Below are 22597 nucleotides of genomic sequence, written 5' to 3' on the forward strand. Positions count from 1 at the left end.
GAGAAGGGGTGAAAGAGGACAGCCCTGCCGCGTTCCTCTTTGTATTGAGAAGGGTGCAGATATCATGTTGTTTACTGTAACACGTGCTGTGGGTGCTAAATACAATGTCAAAATCGCTCTAAGATACCAGCCCTCCAGTCCCACATATTTCAATACCTCAAAAAGATACTCCCAGCTTACTTTGTCAAACGCCTTCTCCGCATCAAGACTCACTAGCAGGAGCGGATCATTTTGTTCCTGACTCTGTGCCAGCGCTAACAAAGCTCGCCTAACATTAAGCCCAGGGTGCCTCCCTTTCACAAAACCAACTTGATGATCCCCTATCAAAGATGGTAAGTGTTTTGCTAACCTGTCTGCTAGAAGTCTGGCCAGTATTTTAAGATCAAGATTCAATAATGATATTGGTCTATATGCTTCTAAAGCTTCTGGGGGTTTACCCGGCTTAGGTATCAAAGTTATTAGGGCCTCATTCACTCTAGAAGGCCAAGCTCCACTCTCCACTACGTCCTCAAAGTATAGTGTAAGAGGCCCACACACCCTATGACCCATGAGTTTATAATATTCTGTGGAGAACCCATCCATCCCCGGGCTTGTGCCTCCTGCAAGGGACTTAACCACCTTCTGCACTTCCTGAGCTCTTATGGGGCCATTTAGCTGGTCCCTGATTTCTTGGGCCAGGCGTGGCATTCCCGAGTCTTCCAAATAATCCCCTGGCGCTGGACCCGCTGCTTCTGGGTCTTCCCCATATAACTGCTTGAAATAATCTGTGAAGAGTTGCAAAATTTCAGTGGGTTTATGTTGCTGTGTGCCATCTGGTGCTGTTAATGTGTGAATAAGTTTTTTGGTCGTCCATGTTTTTACCATTCTTGCTAATAATTTCCCATTTTTGTTGCCAAATTTAAAATACTGATATCGCCTACTGAATAGGAATTTTTTCGTTCGTTCATGTATCAGCGTGTTAAGCCCTGCCAAAGTTGCCATCATATGTTCATAGTTAGCAGCAGTTGGGCATTGCTGGTGCTTCCTTTTGGCCTGTATGTACTGGCGTTCTAATTGGATAATGCCTTGTGATATTCTCTTGTTTCTAGCAGCCACATAACTAATGATCTCTCCTCTCATCACTGCTTTGGATGTTTCCCAGAACAGTTCAGGTGTGTCTTGGTGCTGTGTATTAGTCTCAATGTAATTATCCCACTTCTGTTCTAAATAAGATCTGAAATCTGGGTCTCCCACTAAGTATGCTGGGAATCTCCATCGCCTATGTTGCTCAATGGGTGGCCCCAACTCCACATCTATCCAAATTAGTGTATGATCTGAGATAGCCATCGGTCCAACCTCTGCAGAGTGTATTACCGAAAACAAGGGGGCGGATATCAATATGTAGTCAATACGAGACCACGTCCGGTGAACCCTCGAGAGATGAGTGTAGTCTCTTTGCGTAGGGTTCAGCAGCCGCCAGGGATCCACCAAATTTAACGTGTCACACAAATAATCTAAGCCTTTTCCTTTACCCATGGCCCCCCAAGCCGAGGACGATGATCGGTCCAAATCTGGGTTTAGCACTTGATTAAAATCTCCCATTAGTATCCATGGTGCCGTGTCATATTTTAGTCCTAATTTTACTAGAGTTGGAAAAAAACTTGAATCACGGGTATTAGGTCCATAAATACCACAGAGATAGTAATTTTGGCTCATGTAATTTATGTGTATCAGAACATATCTACCCTCTTTGTCTCTTTCCACTACCCGTGATTCGCAGGGGAGGCCCCTCTTTATAAGAATTGCTACCCCCCCCTTATGACCCGTGGCCGATGAGTAATAACATTCCCCCACCCATTGTTGTTTCAATTTCTGGTGTTCCTCGTCTGATAACTTAGTCTCCTGCAGGCATGCAATAGAGGCCTGGTGGTGTTTTAGGCATGTTAATATCTTGGTCCGCTTCACTGGGGAATTTATCCCTGATACATTCCAAGATATCACACGCAGAGGAGGAGTCTTAGCCATTAGCCTTTTGTATGTGTCTCCTATTCAGTGTGTCCAACCCAACTCTGGGCTCCAGGTTCCCCAGCCACAACCCGGCGCCTTCCACATTATACATAAATCGTTTTTCTATTCCATACGTTTTACCTGCACTATGTCTGAATTTCCTACCTGGTAGAATTGGTCTTCCCTCCCCTCCCCTCCCCCCTTCTCTTCTATTCCCCTCTCCCCCCCCCCCCCCCCCCCTCCCTGTCCCCATATTCCTTCCCATGCCTCCTTCCTCATGCCACCCTCGCTTGGCATCTGGGTCTGTTTGATGCACCCGGAATCCCCCCACCAAACTTTGTAACATATCTATACTTCATTACGTGCTCTCTATTTAACTGTGCACATTAACCTCATAATGTCAAGTCCCTTGAACAGTCTCTTACAGTTAGAAGACCAGTTCTTCTATGACTCTTTGTCGTATTGGTGTTCACCCACGGGCTTCTCTCGCCATCAGCTACCGGCTTGTCATTGCTCTTCACTCGGTATGATGTTCAGTATAACCAAAAGGTGGTCTCCTAGTTTTGTAAATCCACTGCGATTTTTAAATTTTGACTCTCGACCACCTGCCACCTCACTACAATCATGCTGGGGGACGTTCCATCCACTCCAAAGCTGACTCCGGTGTCTGAAACAATTTCCATCCGTTAGCAGTCTGTACTTTCAGTGTGGCCGGATACTGCAATATAAATCTTAGTCGCTTTTCCACCAACTTCGAGCACACCGGTGTAAACGCTCTCCGTCGCTGCGTGAGAGATGAGGAATAGTCTTGAAATACTTTTATTAATCCTCCTTCATATTTCGCTTCCTCTTTGTTGGCTTTATATAGGCGCAAAATTGCTGCTTTCTGCGAGTAATCATGAAATTTTACTATGACCACCCGAGGGCGATTTTCGCGTGTTTGCTTCTGGCCTATTCTGTGCGCTCTGTCTAAGCGAATGTCCATGCCTTCCCGGGCCTCCGGGTAGCGCGCCTGCAGCCATGTTTCCAAAGTTGTCTTTAATTGCCCCTCCGCCAGGGACTCTGGGAATCCTACGAATCTTAAATTCTCTCGCCGAGATCGATTCTCCAGCTCGTCTAGCTTCTGCTGGTACTCTATGGACAACTGTTCCAACTTATCTATGCTCGTCCCCTGTTCTTGCTGCGTATCCTCTACTTCGGACACCCGAGCTTCGAGCTCGCCAGTACGGCGTGTAAGTTCTGAGGTCATATTTTTAAGCTCCGCTATTTGCTCCGACAGGGTATTAAATCGGGAGTCCAGTGCGTGAACAACCGCCTCCGTTAACTCTGTTACCAGAGTATCTGTTGGGGCGTGCGCTGGAGATACAGACGGGGATACCGGCGCCATCTTGTTTTCCGCCCCGCGGAGCCTCTCGTCCTTACGTTTAGTTGTTTTAGTGCTCACCGACATTGTCTGCTGGATCAAAAATTTGTCCATATATTCCAGGTCTAATCAGGAGCTCTTTTTTTATTCAATTGTGGAGTTTGAGAGCGATTATTGTTGTGTTTGGCGAGGAGTTCCGGAGCCGCGATGTAACCTGCGTCCACCGCCGCTCACTGCATCACGTGACCTCCACAGCAGAGATTTTTAAGAAACTTCTGGAAGAAATGTTCTGACATGCTGGTTAAAAGCAGACAAATTGTGAGTTATCCATTAGTGAGGCAGCACATTAGTTCATAAAGCAGGTTACCATTTTCCTTCAGATAAAGCAAACAAATGAATGCATTTTATATTCAGAAAACTTAAATCCAAATAACATTGGTTACTCTGTAAACATCTGTAGGAAGGAAACTGTACAAAGCAGATCGTAGATAAACCAAAAAATATATTTATTGATATAGTAAAAATCAAAATAAAATATGCATACAGTAGATAGCCCGACACAGGCCGTGTTTCGCCCGACTGGGCTGCTTCAGGGGCTAAGAAATAATAATAAATAAATAAATATATAAATAAAAATCATATAACAATAATATTGTAAGAAGATATCATACAAATCATATAACTTCTTAAAGACAACAAAATTAATATAACTTCTTAAAAACACCAAAATTAATAATAAAATAATAATAAAATCCCACAATATTCAAATTATGATAAAATCCCACAGTACTAGAATTGTAAGAAAATATATATATATGTGGTAAAACAATAATAACTACTAATATATCTGCGACATATATATACATATATATTACAGAAGTGCAAAAATATATTTTGTACCAACATCTAAAAAGGACACATAGAAAAACAAAGATAATTTCTAATTATGAACTCAAAAATACCATATGCACCAGACAGCCATCTTTTACAATATACCATACAAAACACCCACCTAAAAAAATGATTCCTTATTGCCAAGCAAGGGATATGCTTTGGAAAAAGCAACTATAAATACAAAAGGAAAGAAAAAGAAAAAATGATGAAAAAAATAACATATAATGAAAAGATCTCTTAAAATATGTATATATAAAAAAGACTCACGTGTATGAACAAAATCTTTAAAAAACGGCTCATTCAGAGATATAAAAGCAAAGGATTTGTAAACCTGCATGAAATAAAACTTGAATGTAAGAAAAACTGTTTGAGGCAGACGGACAGCAACTGCATCGGGGGACAAATACATCGGGGGAATACTATGGAAGGCTATATTATTAAGCATAGGTCTTCTTACTTAACTGAAAGGGGTTAAATCCCAAGCCGTGAACCTCCGTGGTAGTATAACAGCGTCTGCTATCGGGAGTATAGTGACTATGTTAACCTATTTTAAAGCGATGCCCCGGTGACGCATTATTTTATTTAAACCGGGCTTGGTGTCGAAAGGTATAGATCCCGTGTTATAATTGTGAAAAAGTAGAAGTAGTAGTCAAGGAAAAGTAAATAACACTTACCTAGAGTCGTATGAACAGTCTCTAAACTCTGAGTTTGCCGAAAAAGCTACGTCGAAGAACCGGAAGTGTATTTAAAGGGAAGTGGAGGTCAAAAGTCAAAAGTCAAATGTTATGTTCTAAAAATATTCATTATTCCGAATGCAAGTCATGAATAATGATCACCCATGAATAAGAATATTAATAAGTACTTATATTAAAAAATACTAACGTTAGAAGGACATAGAGGTATAAACAAATAGGCAGGCTTAAAGAATAGCCAATCAGAATGGCCGCAATGACTCAAATAAACGGGTCATAATTTGAACCGAAAAAAATATATATACATGTGTAAACTAAAAGAGACAACTTATGTGGTGGAAAATTTAATACAAAAGTCAATGGACACCACGAAAAAAAGGGGGGGGCCACGAAAAAAAAGGGGTTATCTCATATTTAAAAAAATTAAGTAAAAGATGGAAAAGAACAGAACTTCATGGGTCGTCTCTACTAGAATATTGTAGATATAAAAGGATACCAAGAGGGTTACGTATTAATAAGGCATCCACTATGTTTACCGATGATAATACATTTATGCTACAATGGGAAGCTATTCTAAATAAATGTTCACTAGATCTTATGATCCTGCTTATCAAAACCTGTAAAGAAAAAGAGCAAAAAGTAAAGGAAGAATTAGATAAGGAATTAATTTTCTTGAAAGAGAATGACACCTGTTTTGACATATTACATGAAGATTTCAAAAAGAGTACTGCCCAATTCGAACGTGACCTCAGACTTATTAAGTTTGAGAAATTTAGAAGAGATGATCAGGATTACAAATACCATAATGTATACCCATGGCATAGACAAAGGAATCAGAGGAATAGAAGCACTTATAAATACCAAACTAAACGGACAGATAACCCTCGTAGAACTATAAATTATAACACTCAATATAATAAGATGATAGGTAATAACATTCAGACTAGTCCACAAACCGTAAGAGAAAGAAAACGACCCAGGAGCGACCAAGACGATGTATTTGATCCATCAGCCTCCCTCTATACCACACCCCCGAGAATGAATGCTGACAAACAGGTACATCATTTGGGTCAACTTTGGAGGAAAAAATCTGACATAGGCAACTCCACTTCAGAATACCCACGGGGATACTCATCATATAGAGGTAGGGGACGTGGTAGAGGTAGAGGAAGAGGTGGTATTTTTCAACAAAGATATGGACAGGGAAACATAAATGGGTATTAGATACAGTATATAATCTTTCAGATAGAGAATTAACAGATATAGAGAAGAACGTTTTGAGTAAGGGCTTGTCATTTATACCCACGCCAAAATATAATGCTTTTAAAACAAGAATTGAATTTTTTAAGTTTATACGCAAACTAAAAATCATGGAATTTTTTTCAAAAAAATCATCCGAGTATAATGACCAATCAATTGTCAAAAATAATAGTAAATGGCTCCCGCCTGCCAACACCCATCATCTAATACAAGCCTACGAAACTGTTGTACTTAAAGATATAGCAACGTTAGAGAAACAAGGTAATAAGAGGACTTTCTATAATTTAACAAGGGAAGAAAATACTGCTATTAAAACATTACAGAAAGACCATAGTATTATTATAAAACCGGCAGACAAAGGCGGAGCCGTTGTAGTCATGAATAGGAAAGACTATATAGATGAAATTTATAGACAACTCAATGATCAGTCCTTCTATAAGGTATTGAATAAAGACCCCACAACTAATATTCAAAATGAAATTTCCTCTCTTGTTGAAATAGGAAGAAAAGCACAGTATTTAACTGAAAAAGAAGCCAGCTTTCTAGTGGTTAAAGAACCCACTATACCTACTATATATATTCTCCCAAAGATACATAAATCTCTGTCTAAACCTCCAGGTAGACCAATCATATCTGCCTGTGGCTCCTTATTAGAACCGTTATCAATTTTTACCGATAAGTTTTTACGTCCTCTGGTTCACAGCATCCCTTCTTATACACGTGATTCTTCAGATATTATTAATATGTTGAATAAGATTACACCTAGTAAAGATATGTTATTAGTAACCTTTGATGTAGAGAGTTTGTACACTAATATCCCACAGAAAGAATCAATAGAAATTATCAAAGAAAAACTGGCAAATCAGAATCTAAGACCTAGGATACCGACTCAACTCATTGTTGAACTTGCAACAATAGCACTTACAAAAAACTTTTTTTCATTTGATGGCAAATATTATCAACAGACTAAAGGTACAGCGATGGGCGCCACATTCGCACCATCAATTGCTAATCTGTATGTAGCCCAATTTGAAGAGAAATTCATTGTAAGGAATGAATATATAGACCATATACACACTTGGAAAAGATATATTGATGATATCTTTATGATATGGAAAGGTACAGAAGAGGAGCTCAAAGATTTTTATAATTGGCTAAATACTCTGGATATCAATCTAAAATTTAAAATGCAATTTGATGGAAGAAAAATCCCTTTCCTAGACATCAACATAAACATAATGGGAGACAAGTTCACTACTGACATATACCGCAAACCCACGGATGTGAACAAATTTCTGCATTATGAAAGTTGTCATAGTAGAAGTTTGAAAGCTAATTTACCATACAGCCAATTTCTACGCCTAAGAAGGCTATGTTCAGAACAAAGAACATATACACTTCGCTCCCAGGATATGTCCAGACGGTTTAAAGAGAAAGGGTACCCATCAAAATGCATTAAAAAAGGATTCTATAAAGCATCCAATAATTCGAGAGAATCACTGCTCAACCCAATCCAGAGAACAAATGAGAATAAGATAGTTTGTACCTTACCATTTACCAGTATGTCCAGCTCTATAGTCAATATTATTAAAAAACATTGGCATCTGTTAGAAGGTCTAGAACCATTTCATCAGAAGAGAGTAATAGTTGCATACAAACGAGAACGCAATTTGAGGGACCTTTTAGTTCCCTCTGCATTACCTGATGTTCCCAATACACTAAATAAATTGCCAACTGGTCATTTCCCTTGTGGGAAATGTTCAGTTTGTAAAGTTAATACTAAGACCAAGAATCTCTATATACCATCAGCAAATAGAGACATTCATCTTCGACATTTTTCAAATTGCCAAACTAGCAACGTTGTATATATTGCTATGTGTCCTTGCAAATTAGTGTACGTGGGAAAAACAAAAAGGAAACTTAATACTAGAATTATTGAACACAGAAGTGCAATTAAACGAAAACAAATAGATAAACCACTAGTACAACACTCAATATCATTAGGTCATAAATTTGATGACTATAGGTTCTGTGCAATTTTTGTATATAAAAGCAAATGGAGAGGTGGACCGACTGATATGTATCTATTACGGAAAGAACAAGAATTTATTTTCATGTTAAATACCCTCCATCCATATGGTCTAAATGGTGAAACGGATTATTCTGTATTTTTATGATTTTAAATACAAGTAGGTACATTAGACATCCATCTTTATAATATACAATATACTATACCATATTATTTTCGATTTTTTATTTAATCTCCAGTGCCCCTTGGTTGTTTATTATTATTATTATCACTATTACTATTTTATTTCTCTTTTTATATTATATTTTTATATATATATTTTTTTATTCCTTATCCATTTATTTTATTTATTATATTGTCCCCCATTTTATTTGTCTGTTAACATAGTGACGATTTGTGCCTTCCCATTAATTAAATAGACATGTGCAAGTAAACAAGATGACCTTTAACCCCTACCTCCGTGGCTGCCAAAAAAAAAAAATTTTTTTAAATATGAGATAACCCCTTTTTTTTCGTGGCCCCCCCCTTTTTTTCGTGGTGTCCATTGACTTTTGTATTAAATTTTCCACCACATAAGTTGTCTCTTTTAGTTTACACATGTATATATATTTTTTTCGGTTCAAATTATGACCCGTTTATTTGAGTCATTGCGGCCATTCTGATTGGCTATTCTTTAAGCCTGCCTATTTGTTTATACCTCTATGTCCTTCTAACGTTAGTATTTTTTAATATAAGTACTTATTAATATTCTTATTCATGGGTGATCATTATTCATGACTTGCATTCGGAATAATGAATATTTTTAGAACATAACATTTGACTTTTGACTTTTGACCTCCACTTCCCTTTAAATACACTTCCGGTTCTTCGACGTAGCTTTTTCGGCAAACTCAGAGTTTAGAGACTGTTCATACGACTCTAGGTAAGTGTTATTTACTTTTCCTTGACTACTACTTCTACTTTTTCACAATTATAACACGGGATCTATACCTTTCGACACCAAGCCCGGTTTAAATAAAATAATGCGTCACCGGGGCATCGCTTTAAAATAGGTTAACATAGTCACTATACTCCCGATAGCAGACGCTGTTATACTACCACGGAGGTTCACGGCTTGGGATTTAACCCCTTTCAGTTAAGTAAGAAGACCTATGCTTAATAATATAGCCTTCCATAGTATTCCCCCGATGTATTTGTCCCCCGATGCAGTTGCTGTCCGTCTGCCTCAAACAGTTTTTCTTACATTCAAGTTTTATTTCATGCAGGTTTACAAATCCTTTGCTTTTATATCTCTGAATGAGCCGTTTTTTAAAGATTTTGTTCATACACGTGAGTCTTTTTTATATATACATATTTTAAGAGATCTTTTCATTATATGTTATTTTTTTCATCATTTTTTCTTTTTCTTTCCTTTTGTATTTATAGTTGCTTTTTCCAAAGCATATCCCTTGCTTGGCAATAAGGAATCATTTTTTTAGGTGGGTGTTTTGTATGGTATATTGTAAAAGATGGCTGTCTGGTGCATATGGTATTTTTGAGTTCATAATTAGAAATTATCTTTGTTTTTCTATGTGTCCTTTTTAGATGTTGGTACAAAATATATTTTTGCACTTCTGTAATATATATGTATATATATGTCGCAGATATATTAGTAGTTATTATTGTTTTACCACATATATATATATTTTCTTACAATTCTAGTACTGTGGGATTTTATCATAATTTGAATATTGTGGGATTTTATTATTATTTTATTATTAATTTTGGTGTTTTTAAGAAGTTATATTAATTTTGTTGTCTTTAAGAAGTTATATGATTTGTATGATATCTTCTTACAATATTATTGTTATATGATTTTTATTTATATATTTATTTATTTATTATTATTTCTTAGCCCCTGAAGCAGCCCAGTCGGGCGAAACACGGCCTGTGTCGGGCTATCTACTGTATGCATATTTTATTTTGATTTTTACTATATCAATAAATATATTTTTTGGTTTATCTACGATCTGCTTTGTACAGTTTCCATCTTGGAGTTTGCAGATCGTCTGCCCCTTTGTTTTCTTGAACATCTGTAGGAAAACAGTTCCATCTGGCAGGAAACTCACTTCCTGGCTTTCACAGAGAAACATCCTACATAGTTCAGCTAAGATTTGTACATGTACTACGGCAGCTCTAAGTACCATGGTTCCTATGATAAGCAGGTTCAAATTTATCAATGGGGTATCTACTACTACTTATCATATCTATAGTGGTACTAGACATATGCAGTGCTATACACTGAACATTTAAGAGACAGTCCCTGCTCGACAGAGCTTACAATCTAATCAAGGCAGACAAACAGGACAAATAAGGGATAAGGGAATTACTTAAGGTGGGAATGATAAAACAGATATGGGTACTGAACAAGTGAATAGGAGTTAGAAGTTAAAAGCAGCCTCAAAAAGGTGGGCTTTTAGCCTAGATTCGAAGACAGCCAGAGCTGGAGCTTGACATACTGATTTTAGGAAGTCTATTCCAGGTGTATGGTGCAGCAAGATAAAAGGAATGGAGCCTGGAGTTGGCAATGGAGGAGAAGGGTACAGATAAGAAAGATTTACCCGATGAATGGAGTTCCCAGAGAGGAGTGTAGGGAGAGATAGTGGAGAGGTACTGAAGAGCTGCAGAATGAATGCACTTGCAAGTCAATAAGAGGAGTTTGAATTGTATGTAGAAAAGGATAGGGAGTCAATGAAGTGAGTTGAGGAGAGGGTTAATATGAGCATAGCGACACTGGCGGAATGTAAGTCGTGCAGCAGAATTTTGAACAGATTGAATGGGAGACAGATGGCTTAGTGGGAGACCTGTGAAAAGCAAGTTGCAGTAGTCCAAGCAAGAGGTGATAAGAGTGTGGATAAGGGTTTTGGTAGTGTGCTCAGAAAAGAAAGAACAAATTTTGGTGATGTTACAGAGAAAGAATCAACAGGTTTTAGCAGAGATAGCAGAGATAGCAGAGATAGAGAATGGGGGAAGAGGAGAGGTGGGTTTAGGGGGAAAGATAAGAAGCTCAGTCTTGGCCATGTTTAGTTTCAGATGGCGGTGAGACAACCAGGCAGCAATGTCAGACAGGCAAGCTGATACTTGGGCCTGGATTCTTGTTGAAATTTCTCGTGTGGAGAGGTAGATCTGGGAGTCATCAGTGTAAAGGTGATACTGAAAACCATGGGAGAAGATTAGAGTACCAAGGGAAGAAATATAGATGGAGAAAAGAAGAGGTCCCAGGACAGAGCCCCGAGGTACATCAGCTGATAGTGGGATAGAAATGGAGGAGGATCCACCAGAACATACACTAAAAGTGCGATACTTAATATGGTTTTGTCAAGCATATTATATTTTGCCAGTTTTAATACCCTTTAAAATGAACAGTTTTGGCCAGATAAAATGTGACAGGTAAGGTGAGCCTTACTACTCTGTCCAAAACAAAGCATAAATAAATAAATATATATATATATATATATATATCGATAATATACATATGCATATACCTGGGAATTTTCCAGATAATTTCCATTACATATTTCCCCTCTCTGACCCTTGAGGTACTGGTGTTGAAAGAGGGCCATAGTATAGTAACAGTGTGTAAATACTTACAATCACCAAACATAACAATATGGCAGAGATATAACATTACATTATATACAAGGTAACAATGCTAGGGAAATACATTTAACAAACTGTTCAAGAAATAACCAGGAAATGTAAAGAGAGGTTTCTTTACACTTCTAAAGTTGTAGCCATAGAATGAAATGTATTCTACTCATACCAATGACCCAAACTAACTAAATATAAAATAAGAAACCTCTCCAAAGTCACATCAATAGCTGCTTTTATTTAATGTTGCCAGCTCACCTCAGGTCAACCACTAGGCTGATTCAGTCCTTGGTCCCTGGCCTCCCCTATCACCCCACACAGGGAGTTGTAGTTCTGATTTTCTTAGGGAAATTGATGAGAAAAGTAGATCCACTACAAATCCACTCATGCAGTGGGGCAAAATCATGACTGGAGTGGCCTGTTTGATTGACATAGGGAAGGTGGCAATCCTATCTTTCATCTGATACGTTTCTATGTTTCAATGTTAAGCAAATCATTTGAATGTACTCATTTTAGGTTCTGTTTACTACACTGCATTAGAATTTTGTGGTAACAGGGGTGTTCTCAGCAGTTTGGGAGAGGCAATCATGCCATTGTCATGAGGCAATGATCCCTAGCTTACATTAACAGCATGGCTGCTAACGCAGAATTCAAATAACTTTGAATGTAAATGTTCCATGCTATCTGCTGTGTTAGCAGTTAATACACAGGAACAACATACATGTTAACTGCAAGGCAAGTCCTCACTCATTCTTAAGGGTGCATCCAACTCAATATAGTTTTATGTCAAAATATTATTGCTATAACTGTCCAACCTTATGCATCCATTCTGGCTCTTGTGAGGGTGTAGGTTATGTCAGGGCTTCAAGAGATTCATCAAAGCTCTTATATCTGACATTTTGATACTCACTTCATCTGCAATGCAAACTCCTCCTCGCGCTCGAATGAGCTGATAGGCTTCCTTCAGAAATTCTTTGGGATACTGAACTACTCCACCCAAGCCCTGCAACACACATGATCAAAGGCAACAGTTGAAAAATCCTATTCCTATTAACAAAAAGACCCCTAAAATACAATTTAAGACAAAACAAAAAAATAAAAAATAACAAAAGAAAAAAAGAAAAGGTTTATCTAAGCGAATTTTGAAATCATTGCAAGTGGCACAAAATGCTGCTTCAAGAGTTACTACTACTACTACTTAACATTTCTAGAGCGCTACTAGGGTTACGCAGCGCTGTACAGTTTAACAAAAGGATAGTCCCTGCTCAAAGGAGCTTACAATCTAACGGGTGAAATGTCAAGTTGGGGCAGTCTAGATTTCCTGAATAGAGGTATGGTGGTTAGGTGCCGAAGGCGACATTGAAGAGGTGGGCTTTGAGCAAGGATTTGAAGATGGGCAGGGAGGGGGCCTGGCGTTATTGAGGGCCTTTCCAAATTCGAGCACATTACTCCTGTTTTGTTATAACTGTATTTGCTTCCCATTGAAATGAGGATCTCTATAAAATTTTGCTGTTAATTTTTAAATAAGTAACAACAATGCTCCAAGTAGCTCTAGCAGCAAGTCTATATCTGTACTGGCCTTCTCGTCTTTTGAGATCTGAAGCAAAAGATTTTCTTGATGTCTCTTCCTTTCGCATAGTGAGAGTAGAAGAATACAGACCTCAAATTCTTTTTTTTATATTGCAGGCCCTAACTTGTGGAACTCTTTGCCTTTATCTATGAGAAATATCAAGAGTCTTGTGGTTTTTAAAAAGTGTTTAAAAACTTCGTTTCAACAGGCCTTTGGTCCTCTATTGCACGCTTGAGTCTAGTAGTCTATATCTATTTTTATTGAAGACAGTATATTTTTTGGTCTTTGTTTTGAATTTATTTCTTGTTTCGTATGTTTTATATTTTTTGCACCCCACCTGCAATTATAGATAGAGTGGGCTGTAAATTTTTTTAAATAAATAAGCAAATGACTAATGAGAAATCAATATCCAATTTTGAAGCATGCTTCTATGAGTTTAGACCTCCAGCCCATCTCAAATAGGATGAAGTCCCACTAAGCTCTGGATTTCCTTTAAAAATCTTAAATGAAGCCCTTTTTCCATTTGATACTCAGCTGAGGTTGACTCACTTTTTCTAGTCACAGTACAGATTCTTAGATGTGGAGAATGATTTACCTTCAAGACCCAGGATATGAGACTTACAAGTTAGGTACATAAACTCTCCACACAGTACTGGTGCTCCAACAAAATAAGTATTTGAGAATATCTTTATTTAACATTTCCAAAACAACATGAATACACAATGGTAATACTTATGTACTTATGTTCTTGGTATTCGAGATGGTATGGTTCCCCAAAAACATCGCAAACCACAAATTCGTGAATATTGAAAAATGTACTTAACGGAAATAGGGGTTAAGTTCCAGCTATACCAATTTTTCCTCAAAACCACGAAAATTGAATACATATCCCTATAGGAAATAAAGGGTTTGGCTCCCGTATTGGACAACACATAACAAAAACCAGAGAAACAAAGGGGCTCAATTCTCAAAAGAGAAAAACGTCCAAAAAGTGTCCTAAAGCTGCATTTGAATGTATTTCTTCTTAAAACGTCCAAATCAGTAATTTTGAAACCTATTTTGCAGACATTTTTTATGCAATTCATCTGAAGTGCATCCAAATCACAAAGGGGTGTGTCAGGGGTATTTCAGGGGTGGGATTACAGCAGGATTAGGATGTTCCTAACACTTGGTCATTTTAAAGCCATAATGGAACAAAATGAAAACGTGGTAACATAGTAGATGACGGCAGAAAAAGACCTGCACGGTCCATCCAGTCTGCCCAACAAGATAAACTCATATGTGCTACTTTTTGTGTGTACCTTACCTTGATTTGTAAAATGTCTAGGGCTAAAACATAAGAACATAAGAGTAGCCATACTAGGTCAACCCAATGGTCCATCTAGCCCAATATCCTGTTTTCCAAACAGTGGCCAAGCCAGGTCACAAGTACCTGGCAGAAACCCAAATCGTGGCAACACTCCATACTTCAAATCCTAGGGCAAGCAGTTGCTTCCCATGTCTGTCTCAATAGCAGACTATGGACTTTTCCTCCAGGAATTTGTCCAAACCTTTTTAAAACCCAGATACGCTAACCGCTGTTACCACCGCCTTTGGCAATGAGTTCCAGAGCTTAAGTATTCGTTGAGATTCATTTGGCACGACTTACCTTTGGTAAAACCATGTTGTCTCGGATCTTGCAACTTATTGGCTTCCAGGAAATTCACAATCCTTACCTTCAGCATCGCTTCCATTACTTTTCCAATAACCAAAGTGAGGCTTACCGGCCTGTAGTTTCCAGCTTCTTCCCCATCACCACTTTTGTGAAGAGGGACCACATCCACTGTTCTCCAATCCCATGGAACCTCTCCCATCTCCAAGGATTTATTAAACAAATCTTTAAGAGGACCCGCCAGAACCTCTCTGAGCTCCCTCAATATTCTGGGTTGGATCCCGTCCGGTCCCATGGCTTTGTCCACCTTTAGTTGTTCATACACACTCGCTTCCGTGAACGGTGTTCTATCCGCTCCATTCTCATATGTACTTTTGCCAATCAATCGTGGTCCTTCTCCAGGATATTCGTCAGTGAAAACAGAACAAAAGTATTTGTTTAGCAAATTTGCTTTTCTTTCATCATTATCCACATAGTGGTTCACAGCACCTTTCAGTCTCACAATTCCATTTTTTGTCTTCCTCCTTTCACTAATATACCTGAAGAAATTTTTGTTGTCCATCTTTACATTTATAGCCATTTGTTCTTCTGCTTGCGCTTTCGCCAGACGTATCTCTCTCTCTTGGCTTCTTTCAGTTTCATCCAGTATTCCTCTCCATGTTCCTCTTCTTGAGCTTTTCTGTATTTCATGAACGCCAACTCTTTAGCCTTTATTTTCTCCGCCACTTGCTTGGAGAACCATATCGGTTTCCTTTTTCTCTTGCTTTTATTTACTCTCCTTACATAAAGGTTTGTGGCCATATTTATAGCTTCTTTCAGCCTGGACCACTGCCCTTCCACTTCTCGTATGCTCCCCCAGCCCATCAGCTCCTTCCTCAGGTATTTCCCCATTTTATTAAAGTCAGCATGCTTGAAATCCAGGACTTCAGTTTTGAGTTGCTGCCCCCAACTTCAGCTGTAAAGATAGAAGCAAAGAATTCATTCCGTTTCTCTGCAATGGCTTTGTTCTCCCTGAGGGCCCCTTTTGCTCCATTGTGATCTAACGGTCCCACGGATTCCCTTCAATGTTTTGATCTAGACCTGTTTTTAGAATGAATAAGGCACACAAAAGTGCCCTAAATGATCAGATAACCACTAGAGGGAATCAGGGATGATTTCCCCCCTTACTTTTCCAGTGGTCACAGACCCCCCTCCCACCCCACAAATATTTGAATAAAAACAGCATTTACCAGCCTCTATGACCGCTTCAGATGTTATAGCCAGTTCTATTACAGCAGTAAGCAGGTCCCTGGAGTAGTGTAGTGGTCACTGCAGTGGACTGTAGAGAAGGGAACCCAGGCCCATATCTCACTCTACCTGTCACACTTGTGGTGGAAAGTGTGAGCCCTCCTAAACAGACCAAAAACCTACTGTACCCACATATAAGTGACCCCTTCACCTGCAATGCCTATTGTTGGGGGTGGTGGGTTTTGGAGGGCTCAGCAGACAAGATAATGGGGTAATGGTAAGATTTATGCCTCCTGGGATGTCTGTGTGGCCAGTCTACTAAGATTGCTGGCTTCTCCTACATCCCAATGGCTTGATTTTGTGCATTTGCACTTGGACATTTTTTTTAATGGACCAAAAAGATAAATGCACAGAGCACAAAACCATCTAGCATGTGGCCATTTATGAAAAAAAAATAGACATTTTGCTGTTTTGAAAATGGCTATGGGCCCTGTTTACTAAGCTGTGTTATAGGTGTGCTAGCATTTTTAGCATGCTCTAAAAATTAGTGCACGCTAATGCTAGAGACACCCATATATTCCTATGGGTGTTTCTAGCGTTTTGCAAGCTAAAAGTGCTAGCCTACCTTAGTAAACAAGGCCCTATGTTTTCTATTCGGATTTGGGATGTTTAGTGTAAAACATCCAATGTCTGACTTAGACATCATCAAAAATGCCCTTCATAGTATGTTGCAAAAAATATTTTTATTTGCTGAACCACTTACAGTACTGTAGTAACACTCTTAAATTAAAGAAAATAAATACTGTACAGTATTGCACAATCCAATCAAAGTAGAGAATGACACCAATGACAACCAGTCATGGACATAAACAAAAAAAAGTATCCTTTACTGAAACCACCAGCAAAGAAGACCCAGTATTGCACAACAGTAAGCAAGTACAGTACTGTACCATGGGTTTTTGCTCCCATATTTGTTTGCTGAATCACTTACAGTACTATAGTAACACTCAAGTTAAAGAAATTGCAAAGAACAGTGCTGGAAAATAAATACTGTACCATGGTTTTTGCCACCACATTTTACAGTCTTTGCAGTTGATAACACTTTAAGAAAAAGGTGGTTGCTAAACATTGCGGTATAACCAGAAGGCTACAGACATGGTACTGTACTATACTATACCATATGAAAACACTGTTGAATAGCCAGAGGGCTACAGATATGGTACTGTACCATATGAAATATTGCTGTATAACTAGAAGGCTACAGAAATAGTATTGTACCATATGAAAACATTGCATGAAAAAAACCCAGCTTTATACAACAGTAATAAAGTGCTGTGCCATATGGTTTTGTCAAAATTAAACCACCAACATAAAGAAAACAGCGTTTGAAAACTACAGATCTACTTGTGAGGGGGGCAGGAACAGAGAGATTTGCTTCTCCTGCACAGATGGAGACAATGAGAGCGTCAAATCAGGCAGGTGGACTTCTGGAGAGTGACAGCCTTGCAGAATGATAGTAGATGATAAAGACAGTGACCCGGAGGGGGGGGGGGGTCAACTTCTGCCTGATCTACCTCAGGTGACTGGGTCTCACGCCTCGTTGACTGAAAAAACTGTGTTAGCCTTGTCTGCTTGGCTTTCCTTCTCAAGTTCTTAAGTGTTTCATTGTAAGGGGCAAATGCAGAGCTTATGAGATGCTTAAATTTTAGACTGTGCTCCAGCATAGGATCACATTCCTCCATGTCACAGAACATTTTTTCCAGTGTTGATGCCTACTCTGCTATATTAGCAGATGTGAGAGGCATGATTTTTGAAGTCTCGGCTGTCTCTTCTTCGTTGTCACTGCCCCTGAGGCTATGTTGCCCCATCTCAACCAGGTCTTCATTGATGGGCTTTATTTCAGTCTCTGCCAAAATTTCCTTGACATCTTCTTGTCTCATGTCCTCAAAATCTTCTCCAGGGATTTTTCGCGCAAAGTACATGAAATTTTCCACATTTCTACTCATGCATTCTGCTACACCTTCAAATCCCTTGAAATTCATCATGCAGTCCGACCATGTTTTTTCCAGCAATTGTTTATAGTAGCCTATGTGACGCTATCCCAGGCTATCTCAACATAGTCAATTACATTGTGTATTGTCACCGTCTTCCAGTAGTCCAGCATGGTGGTTTCTTCGTTGGCATCTAGAGCTTCACAGGCCTTGCTGTAAAGCTTCTGCATGCAGTGGCATTTGAAAGTCTTTATTATTCCTTGATCGAGAGGCTGGATAATGGATGTTGTGTTCTGAGGAATGAGCAGAACCTCAACGTTGGGGTTTGCATTTTCTAGGTCTGCACGATAGTATACTGGTACAGTATTCAAAATCAGCAGTATCTTAAAGACAAGGAGATACCGTTCCAATTTCTGGAATGAAACAGTTGTTGAACCAATTCCAGAATAATTGTGGTTCCATCTTCTACTGACTGGCATGCAGGTCAGGTTCTTTCCTTTAAGAGCACAAGGATTTGGGGCTCTGTACACCATAAGAGGCTTGCATTTGAAATCACCCTCTGCATTGGTGCACAACAGAGAGGTGCAATCTTTAAATACCTTAGAACCAGGGGTTTTAGCTGCCATGTTAGTTATATATGTCCGTTTGCCAGCCTGTTTGTAAAACAAGCCAGTTTCATCAACATTGAAGACCTGTTCTGGCACATAACCCTTTTCTTCTATCACACTTAGTAGGGATAGTTTAAATTCTTTTGCAGCTTCGTTGTTAGCTGAATCTGCCTCGCCACAAAGGCTTAATTTTAAAGTGCATATCGCCTTTTACAACACGCAAATCAGCCAGAACTAGCTGAAAAGGGATTCACGTTTTCCTGACCCTGGGTGACATGTTTATAAATCTGTTTAGCTTTCATTCTCACAGCAATGCTGTCTACAGTATGGGGGGGGGGGGGGGGGGTTCAAATACCATTTGCATTCTCCACAAATTTAACCACTTATCCATTGACTCATCACAAGCCACAGATGTTGTTTTGGAACGTTCTGTGCTGCTTTACAAACCTACCGCCAAACCTCTTCTTCTTTTTGCAGGATGGATCGGACTGTTGATTCATCAACCTTTAACTCACGGCCAATAGCAGAAACAGACATGCCGGAACAAAGTTTATCTAGCAAACCTATTTTGTCACTAAAACACATCACATGTTTCTTTATCTTACCATTGGTACATGTAGCTTGTAGCTCATCCCCTGGACGCTTGATGGCCATTTCCAGATGGAAACAGTTCTTGTCTTAATCTGGTCACCAGATTAAATATGTTTATTTCATTTTGCAAGTAGTTTTTGGAGGCAATGATTAAAAGCCATTTACTGTATCCCTCTTGGCTGCTCTAGGATGCTTGGTGGCTGTTTCCAGAAGCAAACTGTACCTTTTCTCATTGTGCCTCTGTATCACTCAGATGGAAACATTTCTTGTCTTAATCTGGTCATCAGATTTATTGCATTTTGCAAGTACTTGAGCAGGATACAGGACTGGACTTCCCAGATAGGTGTAGCCTTTCAAGTGATTTGGGAACCTTTCTGGAGCACTCTCATGATGCTGGCCCGGCCGGTTTCTTTAATACTTAATCTTGTTTTCTTTTCCATAGAAACATTATCTTTTCTTATAAAAGTGGGGGGTTGAGAGTGTAGGTTGGAAGGGGATGTGATAGAGTTCAGGGGATAAATGTTTCAGTTTTGGAGTGACCTATCTTATTAAGTTAATTTGTGTTTTTCATTTTCTTGAATCATTACTATGGAACTTTGCACAGTCCGTTTTCATTATTCGCTCGTTCAGCATTCTCTATTTCGCTTATCCGCAGAGGCGTAAATAGCGGCAGCCATTCACCATTCACAGTACTGTGTTTGTGTATTCAGGGACATGCACCTTTTACTTTCGTTTTGGCTTTTGCTTGTTTGCTTCTGGAAACCACCACCAAGCATCCTAGAGCGGCCAAGAGAGAAACAGATGACATTTTTGGTGGCAAAAATTAAAAAGCCTGTAGGGCAGGAGTAGGAGGTGCTATGGAGGCTTTATGAAAACATGAGGATGACAGTTGGTCTTTAAGCCCACTAGTGTAGTCTGACAGGCTCCAACATAGCCACAGGTGAGCCTGAGCAGCCCTGAGCCCATCCACCTTTGGCTCAGGCCCACCCAGCAGTGGTATGCACCATCAGTGTAGCTAGTAGAGATCCCCAAGCCTCAGCAGCTAAAGACATTCTCAGCCAGGAATCTCTGGGCCATCATAACACTGTGGCAACCAGTGGTCATGCTCCCAGCCACCGATGCTGGTGTTCAGTTCTCACATATGCTCAGTTTATGTGCAAGAACTGAGCATGAACAGGGTACTGGCATCGGTGGCTGAGAGTGCGGCTGCTGACTGCCACAGTGTTCTGATAATGTCTTCAGCTGGCAGAGCTTGGGGATCCCCATCACCAAGGTACTGAGGGCCTGTTGCACAAAAGTCCCTGTTAAAAACCATGTGCGTGTAGACCCTCAGTAGAATGTACCGATTTGAAAACAGCAAGCAATGCGCAAAGCAAATCGCATGCAAATAAGCTGCACACAATTTTAGCAAGCAGCTCATTAGAGAAAGCGCGTAGCATATGCACAGAACAGTCTCTTGGTAAGTGTCCCTGTTCTGCCCATGTGCTTGAACTGGTGTACTCTTTCCTTTCACCTGCAGTACTTGCTGGCTCCACTGTCCCCCTGTGTCCTTTCACTTGCAGTGCTCTGATGGTGGCTCCACCTTCCTCCTGCAGCTTACTTGCCTTCTCTCTGCCCCCAATGATTTTCCTTGGGAATCTCCTCCTAGCTGAAAGTTCCCCCCCAGCTGACATCATAGGGGCTTTCCCCATCCGATTGGCTGTCTGCTTGTTTCTCTGCCCCCCCAGCTGACATCATAGCTGACATCACAGGGGCTTTCCCCAGTCAATTGGCTGTCTGCTTATTTCTCCACTGCTAAGCTGTTCTCTGCTCTCTGACACTGCTTGCTATTGAAAAAAATTCTCCTCCTTGCTGAAAGCCCCCCCCCCCCCAGCCTTTTTTCTGCCCCTAAAGCTGTTCTCTGCTTTTGACAAGTTTTGCTATTGAAAAATGCAAGCAGACTGCTCCTCCCAGAAGTATCTCTCACGACAGTGCCAGATCTGACGGAAAATATTGCACATTAAAGTTAGACGGTCCTTTTTGTGTATCACTTGGAAATGTCTGTGCTTCGCTCGGAATGCTCATTTTAATACTAATGAGCTCTTCCTAATACATTTGCTTATTGCAGCATTCTATACAAGTGTTGTGTCAGAGGAGACAACGAAGCAAGCTCACCTTCACAACGGTCTTTCTAAAGACCTCCCTTTGTTGAGGATTTGCCTTCATCAAATAGTTCTCAAAAGCATTCGGCCTTAAGTTTTGTTTCATGAATATCTTGGAGGAATACCTGTAAACATCAGATTCAGGACCCCTGAGGAAGGCCTGCTGGCCGAAACACGGACCATGTAGGGTCCTATTAAACCTTTTTGGCGCTCTAACTCCCTTGTTTTTGGTCTGTTTTGGGTTGTCTTCCGCCTTTTTTGTGTTTTGTTTTGTCTTCACGGGAGATTTGGACTTCTCTTTTTGTATGCAATGAATGGACCCACCCATTCCACATCACTTCCTATCCAGAAATCGGCTTCTGACTATGCTGCTACTGACAGGTAACAAGCAGTCAACATTATTCTCACCTGAATAGACTCAGCAATGAATCCCGCTATCCGTCTTGGCACACAGGTGTTTAGCATTTCTTTTAACTGCTCGATGTACCTGTCTTTTGCTTCACAACAGTCTGTAGTTAGAAAACATAAATATTGCTATTTTAAAAATGTAAAACAAAACCAGAAAAGGTTACTACACTAATTTCATTACAGTTACTACTATTATTTTAAAAACCTACCATATAGAAACTTAGCTATAGATGGGAGAAGTCCTGGACTAACATACAGATAATATGCTGCCCTGAGGAAAATGTTCTATTTAATGATAACTCACATATGGAAAAAGTGAGCCTGTGATTTCTCTGGAAAGTGAGACTGCATGGAACTCTTCTTGGGTATGCCAGTGGTAACATTAATTTAAAAATATCATAGAAGGTCGTGTGCAGAGCAAGCATCTTGCCAGGTTACATGAGCAAATCTCTCTCCAAAGAGTGCTGGAAAAACTGTGGGTCCTTTGGTGACTTCTTTTAAGTATGGAGAGATTGCAGAGGATTCTCTAGTGCTGGGAAATGAGTTCAAATGTTTT

At 39.5% G+C, this 22597-nt stretch overlaps 1 protein-coding gene across 1 annotated transcript in view; it reads right to left on the bottom strand.

The window, feature by feature from the left end:
• Positions 1-22597, bottom strand: part of AGXT2 (alanine--glyoxylate aminotransferase 2) — a 134744-nt gene that overhangs the window by 37297 nt on the left and 74850 nt on the right. Inside the window, exons 8-9 of the mRNA XM_030193027.1 lie at positions 22042-22142; positions 12765-12857 (exon numbers count right to left, since the gene is read on the bottom strand). Of these exons, the coding sequence (XP_030048887.1) occupies positions 12765-12857; positions 22042-22142 (194 nt within the window). The remainder of the gene's footprint in view (positions 1-12764; positions 12858-22041; positions 22143-22597) is intronic.

Source organism: Microcaecilia unicolor, chromosome 2 (assembly GCF_901765095.1).
Source record: "Microcaecilia unicolor chromosome 2, aMicUni1.1, whole genome shotgun sequence".
Taxonomy (NCBI): domain Eukaryota; kingdom Metazoa; phylum Chordata; class Amphibia; order Gymnophiona; family Siphonopidae; genus Microcaecilia; species Microcaecilia unicolor.